Source organism: Quercus lobata, chromosome 4, assembly GCF_001633185.2.
Source record: "Quercus lobata isolate SW786 chromosome 4, ValleyOak3.0 Primary Assembly, whole genome shotgun sequence".
NCBI lineage: Eukaryota > Viridiplantae > Streptophyta > Magnoliopsida > Fagales > Fagaceae > Quercus > Quercus lobata.
Genome location: NC_044907.1, coordinates 73,238,388 through 73,264,154, shown reverse-complemented (window position 1 = coordinate 73,264,154; position 25,767 = coordinate 73,238,388). Strand labels below are relative to the sequence as shown.

Here is a 25,767-nt window from a genome sequence, read left to right as displayed (position 1 = left end):
ATTTTAAAGAGGTACAGAGTTTTGGAGTTTTCCTACTTTCCTGTTCTTTCACTACAGAACTGAGCTTGCATGTTACATCATTAGCTGGTATGCCTTGAAATCAATCAAAATTTTAGGTACAGGAATAATTTCTATCTGCTCTGCATTATCAACCTTGTAGATGGCTCCCTAGAGTCCATGCTGTTACAAAAGTCTAGGAGCACTTTGCCACAACTTAGACCTAGTGTTATGCATTAACTCATAGGGAGAACCATTGGGTATAGTGGCCATCCTAGAGTTGCAACCTGTTAAGCATTCACAGCAGGCTCAGCAAATAATCTGCTTAACCAAATTTTAGCAAATTTCACTCAAAACACTCCTGCATCATCCTCAACAAAATTGAAAGTCAAAACTAGTTTTTGAACAGTGGCTAGATACATTGACTGAGACACTATAGCTTATTAAACCAATTTATTTCATTTTTGGTTAGATGCGGTTGTGTTTGTATAATCTGAAAAAACTGAGAGAATGTTGAAATGGGGAAGGAAAATAAAATAATATTTAAATAAAGAGAAATGATATGTTCACAACATTTTTACAACAAATCCTAAATAGCAGATTGTTACTAGTTGTTATTGTTGGGGCAAAAAAGTAATCTTAGTGTTAGGTTTAAATTTGAACTAATAACAATTAATCACCTATAACTTCTTGTGAAAATGTTATAGGCGTAGCACCTTTCTTAAATAAAATAATGATAGAGCAATGAGTTTGATAGGATGGGTTGTGAGTAGAAAATTAGCCAAGAGGGATTTTTAGCTAAATTTGACTAAAATAGTGACCTAAAATTAGTGACCTTGCTTCCAACTTGTTGGGACTGCCTAGAATTAATGACGAGCTATAATTGTTTTTAAACTATACTTTCATAAGATTCTTTAGAGCATTCCTATCTGGTTCTTAAAAAAAATGTATTTTATATTACCAAAATCTGTTTTATCTACTTTATATAACTCTCTTATAACACAATCTACATTTCATTCATTATTTTGCATTACATCACATTAAAATAATTTTTTTCTACCCATGCCAACAACATCAGAATCCAAAACATCACCACTCACAGCCAAATGTGCCACCGCCATTGCCACCAAATCCAAAACCCAAAACCAAATCCACGGGACCCAGCAACAACCCATGCCGACAACAACCACAGATCTGCACTGCCGATGGTGGTTGGTTCAATCGGTCTGGCAACATAGAGATGATGTTTGGTTCATGGCACATAGGGAGAAATTAGAAGTAATAAAAAAAATTAAAAAAAAAAACTTTTACACAATTCTAAAGTATTTTGCAAATATGCATGATATCGTAGCAAGTTGCAAAATCTAAATGCATCACAGGATGAAATGGGTTTTTTTGTGCCTTTCGTGAACAGTAATATCTATTTTGCATTGTTGAAGGGTTATGCATAACCCAATAGGAGTACTCTAATTTTCAAACCAAAATGGCAGTCATATGGCATCACTGTTCAACCAGAATTTCTTTTTCTTTAAAATGATAATAAAGATTCTTGACGAATATTCAAGAATGCTTGGCCATATAATATCTTTATACGCTTGAAGAACTTTAACGTAGATGGAAGAGTCTCTCAGCCATTAAATAACATAAATCGAAGAATTTCTCACCCATGAAATGACTTACTTCTTGGAAAACAGGTGACAGGAATATCATAAGAAATATGAAAATATAATAAGTACAATGTCTAAAGACGATGGTTGTAACTTTAGTGGTTGCTTGATGATTTGGTGAAGCATCTGCATTGGGCATGATTGTTGAAGATTCTTCTTTAGAAACCTCACTCTCAATTAGTGTATTATTTACGTTGATGATGATTTCTGAAGAGTCTTCACTAGGAACATCACTCTGATGACGGGAGGATGTTGTAATAGAGGATCCCCCATTTAGTGAAGCATCTACATTGGGGATGATTATTGAAGAGTTTTATTTTTTAACATCACTCTGATAAAGAGTCTCCTTGAGTATTTTCAAAACGTTTTCAACAATGTCTTCTATAAATCTTGTCTCTGGGCTGCAATTGGAAGTGTAGCCACAATAGTTAAAAACAATAAAAGATATCGACCATGATTGCAAAAGAAATTTAATTACGAAACATAGGGTTTGAAAAGAACACTCGAGGTAAAATTACATACTTACGTAACAAAATTTTGTAAAAATTTTCTAGTTTTAACTTCCATTTTTAGTATCTCATTTATTCTCTTAGATATGGTAATAGCCCAACGGAGTTTTTGGCTCATGTTATAGCTCCGTAATGTCCCATTTGGGAGGGATTGATGAGTTGGATCATTGGGGCTTAATCTCCGTTAACTTTTAATAATTATCTTATGCATCAAGTATATACATTTTCCTTCTCAGAATGCTTGGCTTTCACAACTATATGAAATCTACACTATGTGATAGAGATAATGCATATATCTAATACATTATATATTTTTTTCTTTGGAGGGTTTTAATCTCTTTTTACTTTTAATAATTATCCTATGTATTTTCCTTCTCATGATGTTTGGGTTTCACAACTACATGAAATTTACACTATACGATAGAAATAATACATATATCTGATGTATGATATATTGTCTTTTTTACTTGTAATAGTAGTAAATAATAAATAAATAAAATGCAATTGTCTATTAAGTGGTGGATACACTAGTACTCCACATATAAAACATATAAAATGTGTTTTCATGATCCTTCCATCATGCTTCTCTTTTGTTGCATTAAATCAAAACAACTACCATTTAACTTAAAACTAACGGTAAAAGGATTTTTTTTCATAAAACAAAGGTAAAAATGTCATTTGAACTGTTAGATGAACAAGAAATTAATTCTATAATCATAAAAAATCCTAACAATCAAATTGATACTTTGGGTGCAAAAATTAGACCATGGATTCAGAGACAAGGTTGAAAAGTCACCGAAAATTGGCTTATAAGGCATATGCGCTTGGCAGTACATGATGGAAACACACCAAAAAGGCATTGGCATGTATGATCATGCGCCAATTACTTTTGCCATGTTTCCATCGAGTGCTGATTAACTACTTTTTTTTTTTTTTTTTTTTTCTCTTCTATAAATAGCCCATCACCCCCATTTGCAAAACCAAGTTGGAAGAAGCAAGAGTGAAAGAAGTTAAGAAAACGAGCTTCCGAGGTCATGTAGCTTCCTTTTGGGTGGTCTAGAGTACTTTCGGAGTCCCCCAGAGTTCATCTGGAACTAGTGAAATATGTTATTAGTCGTTATTGATACTAAGAACTGTGTGGGATACTGCATGCCAACCTGCTAGAGCAAGTGATGCTTCTTTAGAAGTCCATCTATGGTTGTGAAAAAATCTTATTGATTGTTATCGACAAACTACCACTACCAATTAAGTTAAGATGGATTAGTGTGCATTTGGCTCCAACTTAAAAAACCAGCTTATTTTACTATTCAGTTTAATTTTGCTATTATTTATAGAACTCACTGCATTTTTTAATACTATTTATAGGTCCCATTGTACTATTTCAGCTAACTTTTACCTTTATCTATCGTACTTTCAGCAAAAAATTTTGTTTCAGTAAAATAAGTGGATCCGAAGCTCTACTAATTTTTTTTTTTCATTTACATCTATTATTCATATATATATATATATATGATCATTTGCAATTAATTTCTATGCATGAGGCTGGCACCTCTGTAGCGTCCGTCAGAGCCACCCTCCATTTCTCCATTATATCTTCAGGGGCTTTAGGAAATGCTTCTGAAAAGTTCTCCTTCTGTTGTTTCACCTCTGATGGAGACACGACATAGAAAACTGGCAGCACCATTATATTAAAGTTGTTTCTGCAATCCATGATCTTCTCGAGCTCTTTGAGGCACCACTCGGAAGTAGCACACAGACCAAATTGAGATATAAGATTAAGAATTTAAGACCGAAGGTGATGCATGCGGGACAGATCAGACCTACAGCTTCTGCATAACCAAACAAGAAAAGGAGATAGATCAAGAGATGTTCCATAGAAGTTAAAATATTCTTGTCCATTATATGATGTTTTGAAAGATAAATTTTGATGGGTTGGATGACCAAGCGCATTTTTCCTTGACATTGTGTGTGAAATTTGGCTGCCCTATTATTAACTGTATTAGCTAAAAAACTTGGCATTATTCAGTATTCACCAATATATGTGTCATTTTTCCATGCACTAAATGTTTTTTTTTTTTTGAGAATAACAACAAAGACAAACACACACACACAGGGGAATGGGGACTAAGGTCTAATATCACACAACATACCCACAACAAAAGCCGGTAACTCTTGAAGTGTGTATGAAGGCTTTAAACCTGAACTAGAACTCACTCACAACCGATGTGGGATTTACCCACGATATTTTTCTTTTGAGAATAACAACAAAGACAAACACACACACACAGGGGAATGGGGACTATGCACTAAATGTAGTTGAAGGTAATATAGGTTTGAGTTTATGTTGCAATGCTTATGAATGAGGCCTATCAATCCATAATGATTGACTTTAAACTCCACAAAATTTTCCTTTGTTGGATGTGTGGTGCGGACACCACATGATGGCACATCTGTGGAGATCATCTTTATCATTTATGTTATCTTTATTTGGGTTTATCTTGAGTATTGGATTAGTATTTGAGATTGTTAGGATTGTCGTATTAGTATTTGAGATTTTTTAGGATTTGTTTAGGAGAGTTTATCTTTATCATTATGATTCCTGGAAGCGGTATATAAAGCTCCAGATGGTTCCTTTTGTATTTGACAGATTATTATTATTATTGAAATTATTTTCATTGATTTGTTTGGTGGTGATTCCAAACACCTTAGGTGGGAAGCCTAAGGTTTTACGGTAAGACTAATCTAGGTGGGAAGCCTAGGTTGTCCTACATCAACTTGGTATTAGATCCACAGCTTCAAACCGCCAGATTGAGAACAAGAAAGTTGAAAGCCACCACCAAGCCGCCGATCCCATCAGCGGAATGAAGCCATCACACAACCCGCCGTTGACACGCCGTCACCTTCGCTCCTACCATGCCGCTTCATGGGTTCTGAGATTTGACTCACCAATTCCGATCTCCACCTTCGAGTGTCGCTGACAGTCATCGTCGACGAGCCCAGCCCCCTCTTCGCCGTTGACTCCAAAGATGTTTCGTGTTTGCTCCGCCGTCTCTTTTAGTTTTCTGTTGTTTCTATTTTCTCTAGTTTTGGTGTTTAGTTTTGTTTGAACTTGGCAGATAAGGACTTTAGCTTTATATTCTAGTCCTTTCTTTATTGTATTATTATATTAAAAAAAAAAAAAAACATTCAAGTCAGGTCAAGCAGAAGCTTTAAGAAAGTCCCAGTGCACTCCACGTGAAGACCAACAAGCCAAATTTCCACTTCCACTACACTACACGTGAGGCCCAATTTCCCCATTGATTAGTAGCGTGACCCACTGTCCAGTGAGGCCCAGATTGTTAAGTTAGCCCAACCAAGGTGTGGACTTTCCAAACTTAATGGATTGAAATGCACTTTCAGATTTAATATCAATATGTCTACTATGTGCCTCAACTTTACCTTAACATGCTACTTCCTCTGTCCTTTATTTTGCTTAAATTTTCACATGAATTTATTATTTTAGCTGCTAGTTTATTTTCTTTTAGCATTTTATTTTAGCCAAAAAAACACAAAAAAAAAAAAAAAATCCTTTAAAGTAATTACTTCTCAATATTAGTGGTTGAACTAGCCGAATCACATTGTCATAATTAGGTCCTTTTTAATTTAATTCTTGTTGAAGCTAGTACTGCTTGAACGCAACAACCTGTGGAATTCATGACTTCTCTTCACATATAATTTAACTTGAGTATTATCCTTACTATTCACTTGCTAGAATTAGTTTGTTGATCTCTTTGCATGCATTTGCGTAGTGGTCGTCTAGTAACTAGTTCTGAAGAACAGTCTAATTCCAAATCAGAGTCTAGTTTTGAATCCCAATCTAGTCCACAATCTCGCCTAAACATGGATCCTCCTCCCCAAGATGAATTAAGACAAGCCATTGCGGAGCTTACTGCTCGTCTAGGCCACTTAGAGGCTAGGTATGACGAGGAAAATGCACATAATGGAAGAAATAATAATAGGCATGACCCTTGCCCTAGGCAAGACCATAGAGACAATAAAGACAACTCAGCTAAACATATCAAAGTAGAGGCCCCTACCTTCGATGGTGTTAGGAACCCTCAGGTCTACAATGATTGGGTGTGAGAGATGGATCATTTTTTTGAGTGGTATGACTTGTTTGAGGATAGAAAGGTTAGGTTTGCCAAAATGAAACTTGTAGGAAGAGCAAAACTCCATTGGGATAGTGTTGTCAACCACCTCCGTAAGACCCGCCAACCACCCATAACTCTTTGGGAAGAAATGAAGGCCAAGCTCAATGAAAAGTACTTCCTAGTCTCTCATCAAGGCAACTTGTTGGATCAATGGCATGATTTGAGACAAGACAATAGGTCTGCTACTGAGTATGTAGAACAATTTGAAGAGTACAAGATACATAGCAATGCAACTGAGGATGAGCCAATTACCTCGAGTAGATTTAGGAAAGGTCTCAATTATGATCTTTAAAGAGAATTGGTGGCTCGACAAATCTCAACTCTTGATGATGCTTATACCTTAGTGCAAGATTTAGAGCTGATCCCTAGGCCCCAAGGTGGAAGGAGATTTGACAATCGCATGTTGCCTCGCAACAATTTTGATGGTCCCCAAGGTAGATACCTCCAAGGTACCCAAAATAGGCCTTATCTCAACAACTGACCCTTACACATAGAAGAAAATTCTCAGGGTAGATACCAACAAGGTCCTCAAACTAGACCCAATCCCAACAATAGGCCCTTACGCCCAGAAGACAAAGGGAAGAGTGTGGTTAGAGAGACATTTAGGCCAAATTCTAGAATCCAGTGCTTTAAGTGTTAAGGCTTTGGTCATATGGCTGCCCAATGTCCTAATAAGACTTTGTTGATTGAAGAATTGGACGGAGAGGAAGAAGTAGAAGAAGTAGTCTATGAGCCTAACATTGAAGACATTGTAGAAATAGGAGAGGATGATCCCACCCAATTAGCTTGCATTAAAGCCCTACCATCTTTTGATAACCTCAACGAAGGTAGTCTTGATACTCTTGTAATGAGTGTTGTTAGGTGTGCTCTAGCACAGTCCGAAGAAAGTGATGATTGGAAAAGAAATACTATCTTCCAAACCTTTGTCAAGTGTGGAACCACAAATTGCAAGGTTATCATTGACAGTGGAAGTTGCATTAATGCAGTTTCTTCTAAACTTGTCTCCCTCCTAGGTTTGAAATTAGTTTTCCATCCTAAGCCCCATAAGGTTTCTTGGGTAGATGATTCATCTATCACCATCAAGGATAGATGTCTTGTTCCTATTCATATCCTCTCATACAAGGCTCAGATTTCATGTGATGTGATTCCAATGGATGTAGAACACATAATTTTAGGTCGACCATGGCTCTATGATTTAGATGTCACTCTTTATGGTCGCTCAAACTCTTGTTCCTTCATGCACAATGGACAAAGGATTAAGCTTAATCCAGTCAAAACTAAGTTTGTTAGTGCAAGTAAGGCTAGAAAAGAGCCCAAAAAGCAAAGTATGAACCTCATTAGTCCAAAAGAACTTGAAAGACCTGTCAATCAAGACTCCATCATCTTTGCTTTGGTTGTTAAGGAAATTGCACTAGATAACTTTGAAGAACCAAGAAAAGAAGTACAATCAATGCTTCAAGAGTTCCAAGATGTTTTCCCTAAGGAGCTTCCAAATCAATTGCCTCCTATGCGTGATATTCAACACGCCATAGATCTTATCCTGGGAGCAACACTCCCAAATTTGCCCCACTATAGAATGAGCCCTCCTCAACATGATGAGATGGTTAGACAAGTGGATGAGCTCTTGCACAAAGGATTTGTGCGTGAAAGCTTAAGCCCATGTGCAGTCCTTGCACTCTTGACCCCAAAGAAAGATGGATCGTAGAGAATGTGCGTGGATAGTCGCGCAATCAATAAGATTATTGTGAAGTATCACTTTCCTATCCCTAGGTTAGATGATATGTTTGATATGATGTTAGGAGCCACAATCTTTTCAAAAATTGATTTGAAAAGTGGATACCACCAGATTAGGATCCGCCCAGGTGATGAATGGAAGACTGCTTTTAAGACAAAGGATGGTTTATATGAGTGGCTTGTGATGCCCTTTGGTTTATCAAATGCTCCTAATACTTTTATGAGAATAATGACACAAATATTAAGGCCTTTCATGGGCAAATTTGTGGTAGTGTACTTTGATGACATCCTCATTTATAGTAACTCAAAAGAGCAACATTTGGACCATCTTAAACAAATTTGTTCCACTTTGAGGAGAAAAAACTTGTATGCCAACCTAAAGAAATGCCCTTTCTTCACTGATAGTGTCATTTTCTTAGGTTTTGTGGTTTCATCTAAAAGAGTTTCTGCTGACCCACAAAAGGTCAAGGCTATAGTGGATTGGCCCGAACCCAAGAACATTCATGAGGTTTGTAGTTTTCATGAGCTTGCAACTTTCTATCGCCGCTTCATACGTGAATTTAGTACAATCATGGCACTAATCACTGATTGTATGAAGTAAGGCGAATTCCAATGGTCAAATGCTGCTGGTAAAGCATTTCAAGAAATCAAGAAGAAGATGACAAAAGCACCAGTGATGCGCCTACCAGACTTTGATAAGGTCTTTGAAGTGGAATGTGATGCGTCTGGTGTAGGCATAGGAGGAGTTCTTAGCCAAGATTGTCACCCTATAGCTTACTTTAGTGAGAAATTAAATGAGGCTAGAAGAAGTATTCAACATATGACAAAGAACTCTATGCTGTGGTACAAGCTTTAAGATATTGGAGCCCTTATTTGACACCCCATGAGTTTGTCATTTATTCGGATCATAATGCTCTCCGCCACATCAATTCCTAAAAGAAATTAAATGCTCGACATGTCCCTTGGGTTGAGTTCTTGCAAAGATTCTCTTTTGTTTTGAGACATAAATCTGGTGTTGAGAATAAGGTAGCTGACGCTTTGAGTCGCCGAGTCACCTTACTTTTTGTGATGAGCACAAAAGTCATAGGATTTGAGAAGCTGCAAGAGGAGTATGAATCTTGCCCAGATTTTGGAGAAGTGTACACTACACTTAAGACTGAGCATCTTCAGGTTGTTGATGATTTTATCCTCCGAGATAGCTACTTGTTTAAAGCCAATAAGCTTTGTATCCCTCGCACATCGGTTAGAGACTTTTTGGTTTGGGAAGTGCACGCGGGAGGACTTTCAGGACATTTTGGATGTGATAAGACAATTGAAGAGGTAGAGAGGCAGTTTTATTGGCCAAGTCTTAAGAGGGATGTTGCCAAGATAATTGGTCAATGTCGTCAATGTCAACTGGCTAAGCATTGCAAGCAAAATACTGGCCTTTACACTCCTTTACTAGTTCCATACTATCCTTGGGAGGATATTAGCATGGACTTTATACTAGGTCTTCCCCGTACCCTTAGGAAGTTTGATTCCATCCTTGTAGTGGTAGACCGGTTCTCTAAGATGGCTCACTTTCTTCCATACTCTAAGAATTCTGATGCATCCAAGGTAGTCAAGATTTTCTTTGATGAGATTGTTAAGTTGTATGGGTTGCCTAAATCAATTGTGTCAGATAGGGATGTTAAATTCATGAGCTATTTTTGGAAGACCTTTTGGCACATGATGGGAACAAAGTTGAAATTCTCCACAGCATACCATCCTCAAATTGATGGTCAAACTGAGGTTGTCAATAGGAGTCTAGGAAATCTTTTAAGGTGTCTCATAGGTGAGAATGGTAAGACTTGGGAATCTATACTCCCTGTAGCCCAATTTGCTTACAATAACTCAGTCAATAGGTCCATAGGTATGAGCCCATTTGAAGTTGTTCATGGTTATACACCTAGGAGACCTTTAGACCTTCTCCCAATGTCCTCACATGATAGGGTTTTTATGTCTGCAGTAGAGTTTGCTAGTCACATGCATGAGCTACATAAAGAGATCAACAAACGAATTCATGCTAGTAATCTTAAGTATAAGACTCAGGCTGATTTACATCGACGTCATGTAGACTTTGATGTAGGAGATTATGTTATGATTCGTATCAGGCCTGAATGGTATCCTTTAGGAACCGTTAAGAAACTGTAGGCCCGCAGTGCTGGCCCATTCAAGGAATTAAAGAAACTTGGACCTAATGCTTATGTGATTGATATCCCTTCAGATTATGGTATTAGTTCTACTTTTAATATTGCTGATTTAATTGCTTTTAAAGGTCCAGTAGTTATTCCCTATGACCCTTTTGATGATCCTCTCTCTTCTTCTTTGGCTAACCCTGTCCCTAGCCCTACACCATCTTGTTTCCAAAAGGCACATAAAGATATTATTGATGTTATTTTGGATAAGCAATCTCTTTTCACTAGGGAAGGAACAATTCAGCGCTTCTTGGTTCACTGGCGAGGACGACCTGATTCTGACTGTACATGGATCACCAAAGAGGAGTTGCAGCAACTTGATCCTGCTCTTTTGGAGGCTTACTTGGATACACTTGCTACCACCTCATCTCTACCTCCTATCACCCGCACATATGAGTGTCGACGGAGGTGCCATGCTGAACTAGTGAGCTTCTGGCTTGATGGAGTTTATTCTGATGTCACTTGATCCTTATGAGCTTTACTCGACGAGGTCGAGTTTCTCCCACCCCAGGGGAGTTGGTGCGGACACCGCACATGATGGCACATCTGTGGAGATTATCTTTATCATTTATGTTATCTTTATTTGGGTTTATCTTGAGTATTGGATTAGTATTTAAGATTGTTAGGATTATCGTATTAGTATTTGAGATTGTTTAGGATTTGTTTAGGAGAGTTTATCTTTATCATTATGATTCATAGAAGCTGTATATAAAGCTCCAGATGGTTCCTTTTGTATTTGACAGATTATTATTATTATTGAGATTATTTTCATTGATTTGTCTGGTGGTGATTCCAAACACCTTAGGTGGGAAGCCTAAGGTTTTACGGTAGGACTAATTTAGGTGGGAAGCCTAGGTTGTCCTACATCAATGTGCCTAATTTTCAGTTATTATTTTGAATAAGCAATATTCAGTTATTTGTTCTATTGCTGATACTTATACAAAGGATCAGCTAATTTTTATCACCAAACCTAGTCCCCATAAGAATTGATTCAGCTTTGTTTGTAATTTCTACAATGAATTGCATTTTTATGACATACATATGCATTGCTTCATTGAATTCGAGTCAGTCTTGGTCCATACTGATACTTGAGAGAGGATTTGAAAACCCAATAAAATTGGTTTTAGCCTTTTATCAGGCTAGCTCTATATTTCTCACTTCTTAATCCCTGAAAATTACTGTGTGCTGAATTGGGTTGGACGTAAATTAAGTTTCTTGGAGGCAAGAGGTTCAAGTAACTTAGCCAATTTCTCTATGTGGGAATTTTCAGTGCACATATGGAATAATATTAGAGGCTCCTTGCCCATAGTTGATTGGGTGGAAATTGGTTTGTTCTTCAAAAGACATTCCAAACAACAACTTTATTGTTTGGCATACAATCAAAAAGGAATTATATATCAAGGATAGGTTGTTGCAATGAAATTATGAGGATACTCATATTATTATGCATTCACTGTGGAGGAGTTATTAAGAGCAGTGATCATCTCTATCATGTCATGAAGCCAAGGATCGTCCTTTGTGTATTCAAATAATGGACAGATAGGATCATGTGACAGTGAATTTCAATAGTCCATAAAAATATTTGCTCAGCCAAACTTGTTTAGATGTTTTTGAGGGAGGGAAGCCCTCTTAATCTTTCTTTTTTAATTCCCTCAAACCGGAATTTGGGGGGAGGAGGGAGAAGGGCTCCACTTAGGCAAATTTGCTCATAAGATATCAATTTTATATGATCACTTCTCTCTCCTCTCCCCCCTTTACTTGTCAAAAGGCTAAAGTGCAAATAGACTTCTAAAGATTGGGGGATACTAGATTGACCAATTAAATTATGTCATGTCAAATAAATATATATCCGAAATATTCGTTTTATACGCTATTTTCTTCTTTAATTTTTTCGTTTTCCTTTTCTTTGTCTTATTCTAGATGCACAACCAACAGCCTTCTCATTTTCTTAAATCACAATTTTTTGAGCAAACAAACATACTAAAACAACTAAATCCGCATCTCTTTACTCTATTCCCAAGCAAAACTATAGCAAAATTAAATTCAATCGTTTAAGTAATGTAAATTAGGTTTTGCAATTAAACTTAAATACATGATAGCATGAATCAATGAAACACACACAATATTATGTTTTATGAAGACAATTAAATTCAAAACAATTATGTATTTGGATTTAATAATAGATAGCTAGAGTGTAACTAAGTTTTACCTTATATCTATAAATTTTCATAAAAAAAAAATACCTTATATCTATAAGTTATACATACAAAAAAGAAAGTTAGGAGGGGAAAAAGAGAGAGACTAAAATATGATTTTGGTCCTTAAGTTTCCATTAAGTTTATTTTTTGGTCTCTAAACTATTGAAAAGGTTACAATTTTCAATACCTAAACTTTTATTATATTTTTGGGACAAAAAGCAAATTTTTTAATGCTTATGGTTGAAAATCGAAATTTATATAATTTTAGGGATGAAATTGAAGATAACATTCTAGCAAAAAAAGAAAAGACCAAAAGAAAAAATTACATTAACTTTTGCTTTTTTTTAAAGACCCTTATATATAAACCATTTTAACTCCCAAAACCCTAGTTCCTGGCTTTTACGAGCAGCAGCAGCAGCTGAAAAGAGAAACACACAAACAAACAAACCCATCTCAATGGTGAAGTTCTTGAAACCCAACAAGGCAGTGGTCCTTCTACAGGGCCGATTCGCAGGCCACAAAGCCGTGATCGTTCGCAACTTCGACGATGGCAACCGAGACAGACCCTACGGTCACTGTTTGGTAGCTGGTCTAGCCAAGTACCCAAAGAAGGTGATCCGCAAGGACTCGGCCAAGAAGACCGCCAAGAAGTCACGCGTCAAGGCCTTCCTCAAGGTCGTGAACTACTCTCACATCATGCCCACTCGCTACACTCTCGATGTCGATCTCAAGGACATTGTCTCCGCCGATGCTCTTCAGTCTAGGGACAAGAAGGTCACTGCAGCTAAGGAAACCAAGGCTAGGTTCGAGGACAGGTTTAAGTCTGGAAAGAATAGGTGGTTCTTTTCTAAGCTCAGGTTTTGATTTTTTGTTGTCTGAGGTATTAGAGATGGTTTTGTTTGAGTAATATTGGATAATGTGGCATTTTTTTTGGTTACTACAGAATTGAGAATTGAGAAATGAGATAAATGTTATTTTGTTATAGTTTTGATGGGTTTATTTCGGTTTCTGTTTATGAAGATATCTGAAGTGGGTATTATTGGAAAATGAAAATTTTTGCTGTTTGGTGCTAGAAAAATGAGTATTGGTCTAACAGATATGCAGTTTTTGTTATAATTTTAAATGGGTTTATTTTGGTTTCTCATTATTGAGATTTCTGAAGTGGGTATTATTGTATAATGTGGGATTTTGCAATTTGTTGCTAGAAATTGAGTATTGGGCTAATAGCTATAATTTAAATGTGTGTTTTGTTTTCTCTTTATTGAGATAAGATTATTGGAAAATGTAGCATTTTGCTGTCTGATGCTAGAAATTTGAGTATTGGGCTAATCATTATGTAGTCGGTACAATGCAGTACATTATACGAAGCATGAATTGTGGCATCTTTTTCAAGTACAGTTAATTGTTGCTAGATATGAGTTGGAATTTAATTGCAGAATGTAATGTAAATTTTACCTAAGTTTTACCCTTTATAATTTAAAATGGGATTGCTTTGTTCTCTCTTTTTGAAGCATCTAAAATGGGTATCATTGGATAATGTGGGTTTTGGTTTTTGTTAGTGGAAAATTGAGTATTGAGTTAAAAGGTTATGCAGTTTTGGTTTCACTTATCCTTCTTGTGGTATTTTTAAGATTTGGGTTTGGTTGTGGGGAACTGTCAACCCTATGATAGGTTTAGGTGGTTTTTGAATTGGTCATTTTGTGTTGAAGAATTTTGTGGCTATGAACATTAGGACTCTCATGTGAACTTAACAATCTCTAGGGTCCTGTGGTTCTGCTTTTGTGGATCAATTGTAATCTGCTTTATGTTGTCTCAGAAATTAATGCCTTTGTTTGTAGGTTGATTGATAAACTGGATGGGAAAAAAAGGGTCCTGTTTGTTTTTTGTTGCTTAAACTGTGTAACTAGGGATTTCTTGCTGCATTTTCCGTGCATTGGGCTTGGGGTTTTGTTGTCTTGAACTTTTGTGTTACAAATCTGTGAAAGTAATCATGCAACTTTATTAGCCTAAAAGAGTTGGGCTTCTGCTGGAGTTAATATATAATAGTTTACTTAGCTAATTGGTTATTTTTGGGCAAGAAGAGGAGAATAGAGGGATGGATCTATGCCATCTTCATGATCTTTTGAAGATAAGTTTTGATGGGTTGGATGACCAAGTGTATATTCTTTGACATTGTATGTGAAATTTGATTAGGCAGCCTATAATTAAATATATTTACTGAAAAAATTAGTTGCTGTTCAACCCCTCAAAATTTTCTTTCACTGGATTTGCCTACGTTTTCGGTTATTACTTCTAATAAGTAACATGTAATTTGTTCTGTATTTGAAACTTATACAAAGAATCTGAAAACCGTAGCTAATTTTTATCAGCAAACTTAGTCATAAAAGAATTAAGCTTTGTAAGACTTGTTTGTGTTGTATAATTATCACAATGCGTTACTTTTCTCTGGCATACATATACATTGCTCAATTGAATCAGGGCCTGTCTTGGTTTAATTGATACTTCAGAAAGGATTTGAAAACCCTAAAAGTTGTTTTCAGCCTTCATCATGGCATCAGCTGCATGTACACATCACAGCAACTGACATGGAGTTTGCTATTTCTTTCATAATGTTCAGTTGTTCACACTTTTCTCTTTTTAGTTCTCAAAAGTGTATATGCTAAATTGGGTTGGAATTGAATTAATTTCTCTGGAGGGCAAAGAGGTCAAGTAACTTAGACATTGAGAAAATGTTATTTTGTTATAGTTTTGATGGGTTTGTTTTGGATTCTCTTTATGGAGATTACTGAAGAGGGGTGTCATTGGAAAATGTGGCATTTTGTTGTTTTTTTGCTAGAAATTTGAGTATTTGGCTAATAGCAATGCAGTTTTTGTTATCACTAGAAATGGGTTTGTTTTGGTTTCTCTTTATTGAGATTTTTGAAATGGGTATTATTGTATAATGTGGGATCTATTGCTGTATGTTGATAGAAGTTTGAGTATTGGGCTAATAATTATGCAGGTGGGCAAAACTTGGGTACAATTCCTTAAGTGCAGTGTATTTTTACCCTATGTTTTTTTGGTTTTAATTTAAAATGGGTGTGTTGTTCTATCTTTATGAGGCATTCTGAAATGAGTGTCCTTGGATAACGTAGGTTTTGGGTTTTTTAGTTGAAAATTGAGTATTTATTTAAAAGGTTATGGTTTTGGTTTTGGTTTTGATGGGTTGCTCTGGCATCTGTTTATACTGACTCTTGTGGTTGTATTTTTGAGATTTGGGTTTGGTTGTGCTGACATGTTTAGGTGGTGGGATCTTTGAACTGGTCATTTTTTGTTGAAGCATTTTGTGGCTCTTAGACATTATGAATCTCACGTGTACATGGTGATTTCTTTATCTCTAGGTTCCTATGGGTTTCTGCCTTGGTGGATCAATTGTGATCTAGTTTATGTTGCCTAAAAAATTCAAGCTTTTGTTTGTTGATTGATTGATAAACTAGATGGAAAGAACAAGGTTCAACTTGTTTAAATTGTGCAAGTCGGGATTTCTTGCTGAATTTTCCGGGTATGTTGTCATGGGTTTTTTTATTACAAATCTGTAAAATTAATCACGCAATTGTATTAGCCTAAAAGAGATGGGCTTCAGCTGGAATTAATACATAATATGTTACTTGGCTAATTGTTCCTTTTTGGTTCAAGATCGGACAATGGAGGGATGTAGAGATGTTCTGTTAAAGTTGGAATATTCTCGTCTGCCATCTTCAGGATGTTTTGAAGATAAGTTTTGTTGGGTTTGGATGACTTAAGTGTATTCATTGACATTTTATGTGAAACTTGATTAGGCAGCCCTATTTTACTATATTAACTGAATACTAAGCACTATTCACTGCAATGCTTTTGATTAGGCAGCCCTATTTTATGTTGCAATGCTTTTGAACGAGGTCTAGATGTCCATAATGATTGACATTCAACTCCACAAAATTTTCTTTCTCTGGATGTGCCTACCTTTTCTGTTATTACTTCTAATAAGTAACATTCAGTTACTTGTTCTGTTGTTGAAACTTATACAAAGAATCTGACAAACTTAAGTTCATTTTTGTGAGTAAGTCATAAAAGATTTGATTAGGCTTTGTAAGACTTGTTTGTGTTATATAATCACTGCAATGAATGACTTTTCTCTGGCATACATATGCATTGCTCAATTGAATCGGGGCCTATCTTGGTTTTAAGTGATACTTTAGAAAGAATTTGAAAACCCTAAAAGGTTGTTTTCAGCTTTCATCAAGGCAGATAGACATGTCACAGCAACTGACATGGAGTTTGCTATTTCTTTTATAATGTTCACACTTTTCTCTTTGTAGTCCCTAAGTGTATCTGGACAATTTCTCATTCTGGGGATTATCAGTGCCCTCGAATATGGAATGCTATTAGAGGCACCTTGGACATAGTTGATTGGTGGAAGTTGGTTTGTTCCTCAAAAGCCATTTCAAAACACAGTATTGTTTGGCATACAATCAAAAATGATTTTAAGCAACGGTTTTCAGTTTTTAAACAACATTATACGTATTTCTACATTTTTTTTATTCACACGTATTTCCAAAAAATACAAACTACGTTACCAAATGGACCCTTATAAATCAAGGATACTATCCTTAGGATAGGTTGCTGCAACCTGTAATCAGGCTATGCACGTGATGTGTTTGGAAAGTTCCTCCTTTCCTTCTACTTGCCACAAACAACAAACCCCACTCCTCCAGTCCAGTCGTCAGCCAAAATTCAAGTCATTGCCAAGGACCGCAGAAGCCCGCCCCACCGATGAAAGCCAATTACCATGAAAAATCCATGAAAAACCTCAATGCTGCCATAACCCACCTATTGTTTTCGGTTGGAAGTCCTCAGGATTTGCGGCTTTTTTTATTAATCTTCAGAGAGAGAGAGAGATCTTTTTTTGATGAACTTTGAGAGAGAGAGAGAGAGAGAGAGAGAGATCTTAAAATGGAATTTTGGAAGCAAAGGTATAATTGTCTAACAATTATGCTCACGTCTTATACATGTGAAAAAAGGAAAAAAAAACTTTAAAATGAGAAGCCTCATGGTTTTTAGTCCAATTTTTAATTTAAATATAACAACAGAAAATTTTAGGTTAAATTGTTAAACAACAAAAGAAAATGTCGATAAAAAAGAAAAATGAAAAAAAGAAAATGGGTTACAAAATTGGACTTAGGCCTGTTAACTTGCATGAACCCAAATGGTGAGGCATGGGTAATAGGAGTACCAACCTGTTTTAGACTGATAAGTTTTTGATCTGTACTCGATTTTGACTCAACCCAGCTAGATCAAACTTGTACTCGACCTTACTCGCTCGTCAAGCCTCTATTATAAATTTTAAACTAATTTTTTTTCTTTGACTCATTTTCAATGTAATTTTGTGTACTAAAATTATAATAAAATTTCCATTTATAAATGAAAATGTTTTTAATTTTAGAGTAAGTAAATTATAGATTTTATTTTTAATTAACTTTATTTCCCTTTACCTAACATATTATATATTTGCATTTTTCACACTAATATTATATGTGTGTGTGTATATATATATATGCTTATATTGTATGAGTTTGGATTAGTCTTTTATTTATCCTTTTAGTTATTTAACTTATTTGCTTATGTAGAACTTAATTAAAAAAAAAAAAAAACCTCAATTATTTAAGTACAACTATAATTTTGTCAACTTTTAGCAAATAAATAATAAATTTTCAACAAAGATCTAATCCAAAACACACTTAATTTCACACTTAATTTATAAGTGGTTTAATTTAATTTAATATTTCATGTATAACATGTATAATTTATATGTACTTTTTTCTTCTTTTGTGGAATTATTAAGTTAGTAGACTATTAGAATTTTATGGAAAGGAATAAAAAAAATTAATTATCGCACTTAACGTGAACGCAACACGCATAATTTGCAATAGCCCATCAACACGAATTACTAAAGGTGAAATTTACCAATTTATCCATTTTAGAACCCATTATTAGTACATCCAAAAGTCTAGAATCACGGAATTTACACATAGAATTTCAGAATTTTTCTCAACTTTTGTAAGTGAAATGAATTGTGTGAGGAGTTCTACCACAATTTTTGCAATTCTAATATGGTAAATTATTAGTGGTTGTCTATCACTTTCACATGAGTATATCATTTTTTTTCGACCACTCATAGCCAACCACATTAACATAAGGATAGTAGCAAAAGTTGTGACACAAAATTTACACAAATTTCATAGCCTTTCCCAACTTTTGTAAGTGAAATGAGTCGTTTGTGGAGTTTTACCACAACTTTTATTGCAATTCTAATGTGGTAAACTGTGAGTGGTTATTTATCACATTTATATAAATTTATATATTTTTCCCTAATCGCTCATAACCAACCACATAAGGATTTTAGCAAAAGTTGTGATACAAAATTTGTCTCCACGGATTTTCTCAAGGAGTAATGCCACGTATACAAAAAATATGACACAATCTTTTCACACTAGTTGAGTTAGTAAGCTTTTGCTAATTTTTATCTAAACCCATTACTAACATTGCTTTTTTATTTATCATTAACAATCTCCATATGGTGTCAAATTTTTTGGGAGTAAAATATTATTTTGGTTCCTAAACTTTATTAAGAGTTTGTTTTCAATAATTTTAAGAATGATAAAAAAAAAAAAAAAAACTTTTAATAAAGTGATAGAAAGTAAAACATTTTAATAGTTTTGGTATGAAAAATAAAAGTTTTAAAGGTTTAGGCATTAAAAAAAAATTTTGTTAAAATTTAGGGACTAGCCCCCCTCTCTTTTAAATTCGTCTCTCACACCCTCACTCACCACCACTAGCCACCAGCAACCACAGCCAACTTTCTCTGCCACCAGCCACCGTCATAGAAACAAGCCACTGTTTTGCCGCTACCAGTCAACATCGCGCCACCAACCACCGTCACCTCTAACTCTGCTAACATCAAGGTCCTCTCTCTCTGTTTGTTAAACAATGCCATTTTTTCCCTTTTATTTATTAATGTTTTGTAGTTTCTCAGTTTTGCTTAGAATAAAAGGGTGATGAGAATCAGGTGTGTTTTGAAAATTTCAGCCCTTGCCACATTTTTCTTTGTTTTATGGTTCTAATTCCATTTTTAAGTGAAATAGAAAAAACATGTCAATAATAAATGGCTGTGGTGTGGTATTTGGTAGCAATGGGACATGAGTTTTTTTTTTTTGCTGAAATCATTTAATTAAAATTAAGTCAGCAAAATTATTGCTCACATTAATACTATGCAATTGTTAATATTGTGTTTTCTGATATCTATAACTTACTTGAGTCTTTAATACCAGGTTACTAATGTGTTCTTATGTCCTTGCTTGGTGTTGGTAATTAGTCCTTGGTTTAACCACATTTAAAAATATAACCTTGATTCATTGTGTTACACTCTTCCACTTAGAGTTATGAAAATTGGTATTAGCTAACAGGTCCTGTTAACCCAACACGACCTATTTATTAAACGAATTATGTGAGTTGTGTTGTGGCAACCCAATTATGTTGTTATTAAGTGGTGTAAAAAAACATGAGAAGAAAGCAAGCTTTTGACTTTTTGAAATTTTCTAAACAAAAAGTAACCAAAGGAAAAGGAATATTTTTGTTTTGCTTTCTTGGCGACCAAATAGAAGCAATAATCTAATAAAAAGGAGTAAAAATCCTCTACAAGATTTGATTTTGAAAGTAATCTAAAAGAAAATTTATTCTAAATATAATTATAATTAAAAAATTCAGGTTCAACTATGAGGTTTTCGTATGAAGCACTTAAATTCCTTTCCTTTGTATTAGAATCAAGCATAGGAAATAAATATTATGATTACGATGATAGGAAAAGTTATATTAAAGTTTAAATCCTCAAAACTAATTTATTATTCTTATTAATTTGGTTTCAATGTTAATAATATTATTGTTTTATGTTGTTGTATTGGTTTTGAAGTGAGAGTTTTTGAAGTGAGATGGCTTTGAGAGGTGCATGGCAACTTCAAAAGCTGGTTCTGAGCTTTTCTGATTTGGGAGGAAGTAGTAGGGGCATCAGGTATGCTTTATATATTAATATATATATTATTTGTTGTAGATTTATATCTTAAGATAAAATTGATTGAAGTGAGAATGCCTTGGCTTTTGCATGGATGTTGTAATTTGCTCTATTATAATAGATTCTTTGAAATTTTGTTTGTGGATTAATATATTGCCAATTCTGATGATTTATTGAACAAGATGAAGCACCTTAAGTTGAAATGGATGATTGTAAATGGCCACAAACATTTAGGCTAAAAACCAAATTAATTTGTGTGGGAATTCTTCTTGGTTTGATCTGAATTGTAGATTTTTTTTTTTTTTTTTGGTGTGTTATCAAAATTTGTTAGTTGTTAAAAACAGATTATTTTTTGGTGACAGTGATGTGTACTAATCAAACATATTTATGAGTTATGCCAGACTGTAGAACTGTTCTTCTTTGGTAGGGTAGATGATTAGAAAAATTGCTCTATATTTTGTTCTCTCTCTCTCTCTCTCTCTCTTGTGTCTTGGAAAGATAATTACTTTAAAACGTATGTAATGTCAGCGTGTTCTATTTTTGCAAAGGACAATGATCTAAGGTAGTTCGCAAGTTGGCGAAGGGAATGTGACTCCAGGTCTTTCTGGTATACTTTCTAGCAGGTTGAATTTGCATTTCTCAGGGTGCTGGGTTGAGTGTTATATGTTCCAGCAGATTAAATTTGCATTTCTCAGGGTACTGAGCTGGGTATTATATGTTGCCAATAGCAAATTCTTGGATAGTCCCAATTCATGCTATTTCAGAATCCATTGGGCTACAGGCAGGGTTGTTCACAGTTGCTTTTTTTTCTTCCCCCTAGAGTCATGAGGGCTTCAGAGGTATTAACTTCCTGATGAGGGTTTTTAGGTAGAATATGAAGTTGCTTTAGTTTCTAGTATACTATTTCCATGGAGTTAAGTTGAGAGGACTGAAAAAAGGGAGAGTAGTAAGTTAACTTTCTTCCACAGAGTTAGAAATCCCAGCCATTTTCCTTGCTTCCACTATAGTTAATTACTTAATTTTTTAGTATCATGGTGGTGAGAATTCATTGAAACTACATGTACTGTGGTAGAGAAAGAAACTATCCAGAATTTGGTGTAAAAAATGGTGTCCACTCTTTGTTAGTTCCATCAATCTTGACAAAGGTGCTATATAGAGTGCCCCTACTATATACCATCCGTCTCTTTCCAGACAGGAGATCGATAATTTAGTGCATAATGTGATTTGATTTGATTTTCTTTCTTTGGGGTCTGTTTTAGTGGGCTGGTCTTTTTAACCAAGTTTTATAGACAATTGATGGAAGCACAATTACTATGTTGTATACTTGCTTTCTACTCTGTCCATTCTTTGTAGTAGGCTTATCTATTTTTGCTGGCTACTTTTTGGTCAATGCTGCTACAATCACCACTGAGAATAATAGTAATATGTAGGTTCTGAGATGAGTAATTGGTTGAGATCCCTGAAGATAAAACCGGACATTTAGCAAGGCTCATTTTGTCAGAATAAAGTGGATGCTAAAAAATTCATTAACAAAACAAAAGCAGATGCTCCCTCCTTTTACTTATTTAATGATTAACAAGTAAGCAATCAATATGGCAGGGCATTTATGGAGTCACATCTGCCAGCATTAGGAGAGAAAAATCCTCAGCTAGATGTTGTTACTCAGCTGATTCGTGGTCAGCATCCACATTTGAAAGGACTTTACCGTAAGTATCTCTCTCTCTCTCTCTCTCTCTCTCTCTCTCTCTTTTCCTCTCTTATGTGAAGTTTAAATAAGGATTTCTTTTACCAAATGCACAGGGAACAAAAACGAAAGGGTGATATGTGTGAAGAATATGGATCCAAAAGACGTACTTCTACATGCAACCAGGCTAAGGAATTCTTTGGGAAGAAAGGTTGTGAAACTGAAGACAAGACATGTTGCCAAACACCCTAGCGTTCAGGGTACATGGACAACAGAATTGAAATTTTGAGGTACAAGAAACAGCTCCATGAGGAGCCTCCTTTGGTTTATTATTATTGTTCTGTTTACCCATAATTACAGGCCTAGTGGAACCTTCACTTATAGGAGCTTAAGGATTGTGATCAGTTGTGCAATCTGGCTGATGCTTTATATAATGCAACAGGATTCTTAGCAATATTCACAAGTCACACATTTCAAAAACGTTTATGGCATTTACCCCAATTTTGTTTTACATAGAATTATGACAGGAATATGGGTATTCATGTTCCTTGTAATCCTATATACTTTGTTAAAATGGAAGGGTTAATCTGAGAAAACTATGGTTTTTGCTTCCTACTAGTAGGTCAACCTTGTACTCAAGCTCATGTGTCTTTTTGCAGCCAATGCTTTTAGCGCTGTTGAGTGGACTTGTCGGTATATTGCTATGCAAGAAGTGTTTGACCAAATCTAATATCTAATGAGCTACAGTAATTCCACTTGGATCCGATTGAAACAGAAACTAACCAAAACAAACAAGAAAATCAACACCCCAAATGAACAAAAAATATACAACCCATTGTGTACAAATGAAAGATTTGATCTTGTTAGCTACGGTAAAGGAGAACAGATTAAAACTTGAATGTGTGTGACAAAAGGAATAGATCTAAACAAATGTTGAATTAATGTAACTACAGTCACAAGATCTTTTAATTGGGTATAGATCTAGAACAACATTAAATTAGATAAGATATTGTAGTTGCTAATGGCGTAGTTGCAGTTGCAAGATCTTTTAATTGGGAATGGATCTAGAACAACATTAAATTAGATATTGTAGTTGCTAATAGTGTAGTTACATTTGCAAGATCTTTTAATTGGGTATAGATCTAAAACAGCATTTAATTAGATACTGTGGTTGCAAATAGAAAGAAAGCATTAGATATCCAACAAATCAAAGATTCTCTCTTCTCCTCTCTCACACTGCTTTAAGATTTTAGCCATTTCTGACTTTAACATTGTATGTGACCAGGTGCATATGGATTAGATGACCAATTGCATATTCTTTGACATTGTATGTGGAATTTGGTTAGGCAGCTCCATTATAAACTATATTTGCTGAAAAACCTAATGCTAATCACCAATTCATGTGTCATTTTTCCATGCACTAAATGTTAGTAGAAGGCAATATAGATACGAGTTCATGTTGCAGTGCTTTTGAATGAGGCTATAAGTTTTGTCAAGAGCGTCCACATTCAGTTATTGGTTCTGTAGCTGAAACTTATACAAAGGATCTGATAAATTGCAGCTAATTTTTATCAGTATACCTCATCACTATAAGTGATTAAGCTTTGTAAGAATTGTATATAATTACTGAAATGAATTACATTTTTCATGCACCGCACTATTGAATTGGAGTTTGTTCAAATTGATTCTTCAGAAAGCCTAAAAATTTGTTTTTAACCTGGGATTGAATAGTGTTTGCTATTTCTTTAATATTGTTCACATTTCTCTCTCATTTTAATCTCTATTGATCATCTTTACCATGACTGTTGTTTTCCAAATGAATACTCAAGCTTACAGGCATTTGAGTGGATATTATTTGTTTGTTCTTGCATTGACTGGATGAAAAGAAAAAAAGGGGGGGTTTGTTGGAGAGAGAGAGAGAGAGCAACAAAAGTCTGCCCAGTGTAATTGTCGAGCAACTAAAGTCTGCCCAGTGTCATTGTCGCCTTCTAAATTCTAATTTTAGGTGAAATGTATCAATCTCTCTTGAATTTTTAAGGCCATTGGACATACATCCTTTGAATTGACTAAGTGTGCGTTGGGAACACACGTTTTCCGTGCGTTCCTGCGTTTTGCTAAAAAATAGTGGGTCTTATGCACTATTCACGAGACTAGCAAGTACTTTTTTCAACAAAAAAAAACTTTAAAATTGGGTCTCACGATACTATTCACACATTTAAACATTATTTTACTATAGTATTTTCAGTTTTCAGTTTTAGTAATAAGCGGTATCCAAACAGACCCTAACATATAGAGGTTCAAGGGATTAAGCAAAGACTTTGACTAATTGCCTCCAATGCCTACCACCTCAACAACCCTAAGCATTTCATGGTAATCTCATACTTAGAACAATGCTACATTTCATGGTAATCTCATGCTTAGACTTAGGGTCCGTTTGGATAGAACTTATTTTGTTGAAATTGAAAATTGAAAACACTATAGCAAAATAATTTTTAAATATGTGAATAGTATCTCAAGACCCATTTTTAATGAAAAAATTACTGAAAAGTGAAGTTTGCGGGTCCGTGAATAGTGCACAAGTGCATTGTTCACGGAAGACTTGGTCAACAACTGCGGTTGGGAAAAAAAAAAAAAAGGCTGAAAACGTGCGGCTTGAAAATGCAGACGTGATAAGTTGTATCCAAACCAGAGGCTTTATTGTGCTTTGAAATCAAACAAGAGAACTTAATATTTCATAGTCTGTGCAAGTGCCTATACCTCATCTTGCAATTAAAAAGGAAGAAAAAACTAGCAAAAGGTAGAAAATTCCCAACATAGTGGAGGAGGGGATTGAAAATTGTCTAAAATAGCATGCAAAAATGAAAATTTGTGCTAGCAATACTTGCAAGGTAAAAAAATGAAGAGATCCTAAACCATCAGAAGTGGTATGAAAATGTTATAAACGTAGCACTTCTCATAAACTATTTCTTCTTTTTTGAATATCTACGCAATTATAGAGAACAGAGAATTTTATGTGCCAATACACTGCTAGGCTGCTAGCTATCAATCTTGAAAAATAATGCATTTCTAATCTTGAATACTAGCTATTTTATAAATCAAAATATGTTGACAAAGGCTTTTTTTTTAATATTTTTTTTTCGGACTCTACAATGCTATCTGTATTGCCAAGAGCTTTTTACTCAATTGGTTGGTACATTTTGATGTTTCTAACTGAGACATCTAGAATTCAAATTCTCCTCTCACATTGTAACTATTGAATTATAAAAAAAAGGGTGCTATTTGATTAATACTATATAAATAATGTTAATATTTTTAAGTATAATTAAATTCATTATAGTTATGTGTTTGAATTCAATTAAGAAACTTAATGTATTACACTTAAGCTCTACCACACATTCTATTAACTATGATTTTAGATTCAAATTCTTTATTATCAAAAAATTAATGGGAATAGGTAATCCATTTTCTTCTCCAAAAAAAGAAAAAGAA

The 25,767-nt window shown here is 34.9% G+C and overlaps 2 protein-coding genes across 2 annotated transcripts; both read left to right on the top strand.

Moving 5' to 3' along the window:
* The first annotated feature begins 12,909 nt into the window (after positions 1-12,909).
* On the top strand, positions 12,910-13,575 carry LOC115987023 (60S ribosomal protein L27-3-like). The gene has a single exon (XM_031110464.1). It carries the CDS (start codon positions 12,968-12,970, stop codon positions 13,373-13,375), a length of 408 nt encoding a protein of 135 aa, XP_030966324.1. The 5' UTR covers positions 12,910-12,967; the 3' UTR covers positions 13,376-13,575.
* Positions 13,576-19,311: 5,736 nt separating this feature from the next.
* Positions 19,312-22,917, top strand: LOC115983985 (54S ribosomal protein L51, mitochondrial-like). Its single transcript, XM_031106852.1, has 4 exons — positions 19,312-19,491; positions 20,511-20,594; positions 22,194-22,300; positions 22,395-22,917. The coding sequence occupies exons 2-4, from the start codon at positions 20,515-20,517 to the stop codon at positions 22,565-22,567; spliced, it is 360 nt and encodes a 119-aa protein (XP_030962712.1). The 5' UTR covers positions 19,312-19,491; positions 20,511-20,514; the 3' UTR covers positions 22,568-22,917.
* The last annotated feature ends 2,850 nt before the right edge of the window (positions 22,918-25,767 follow it).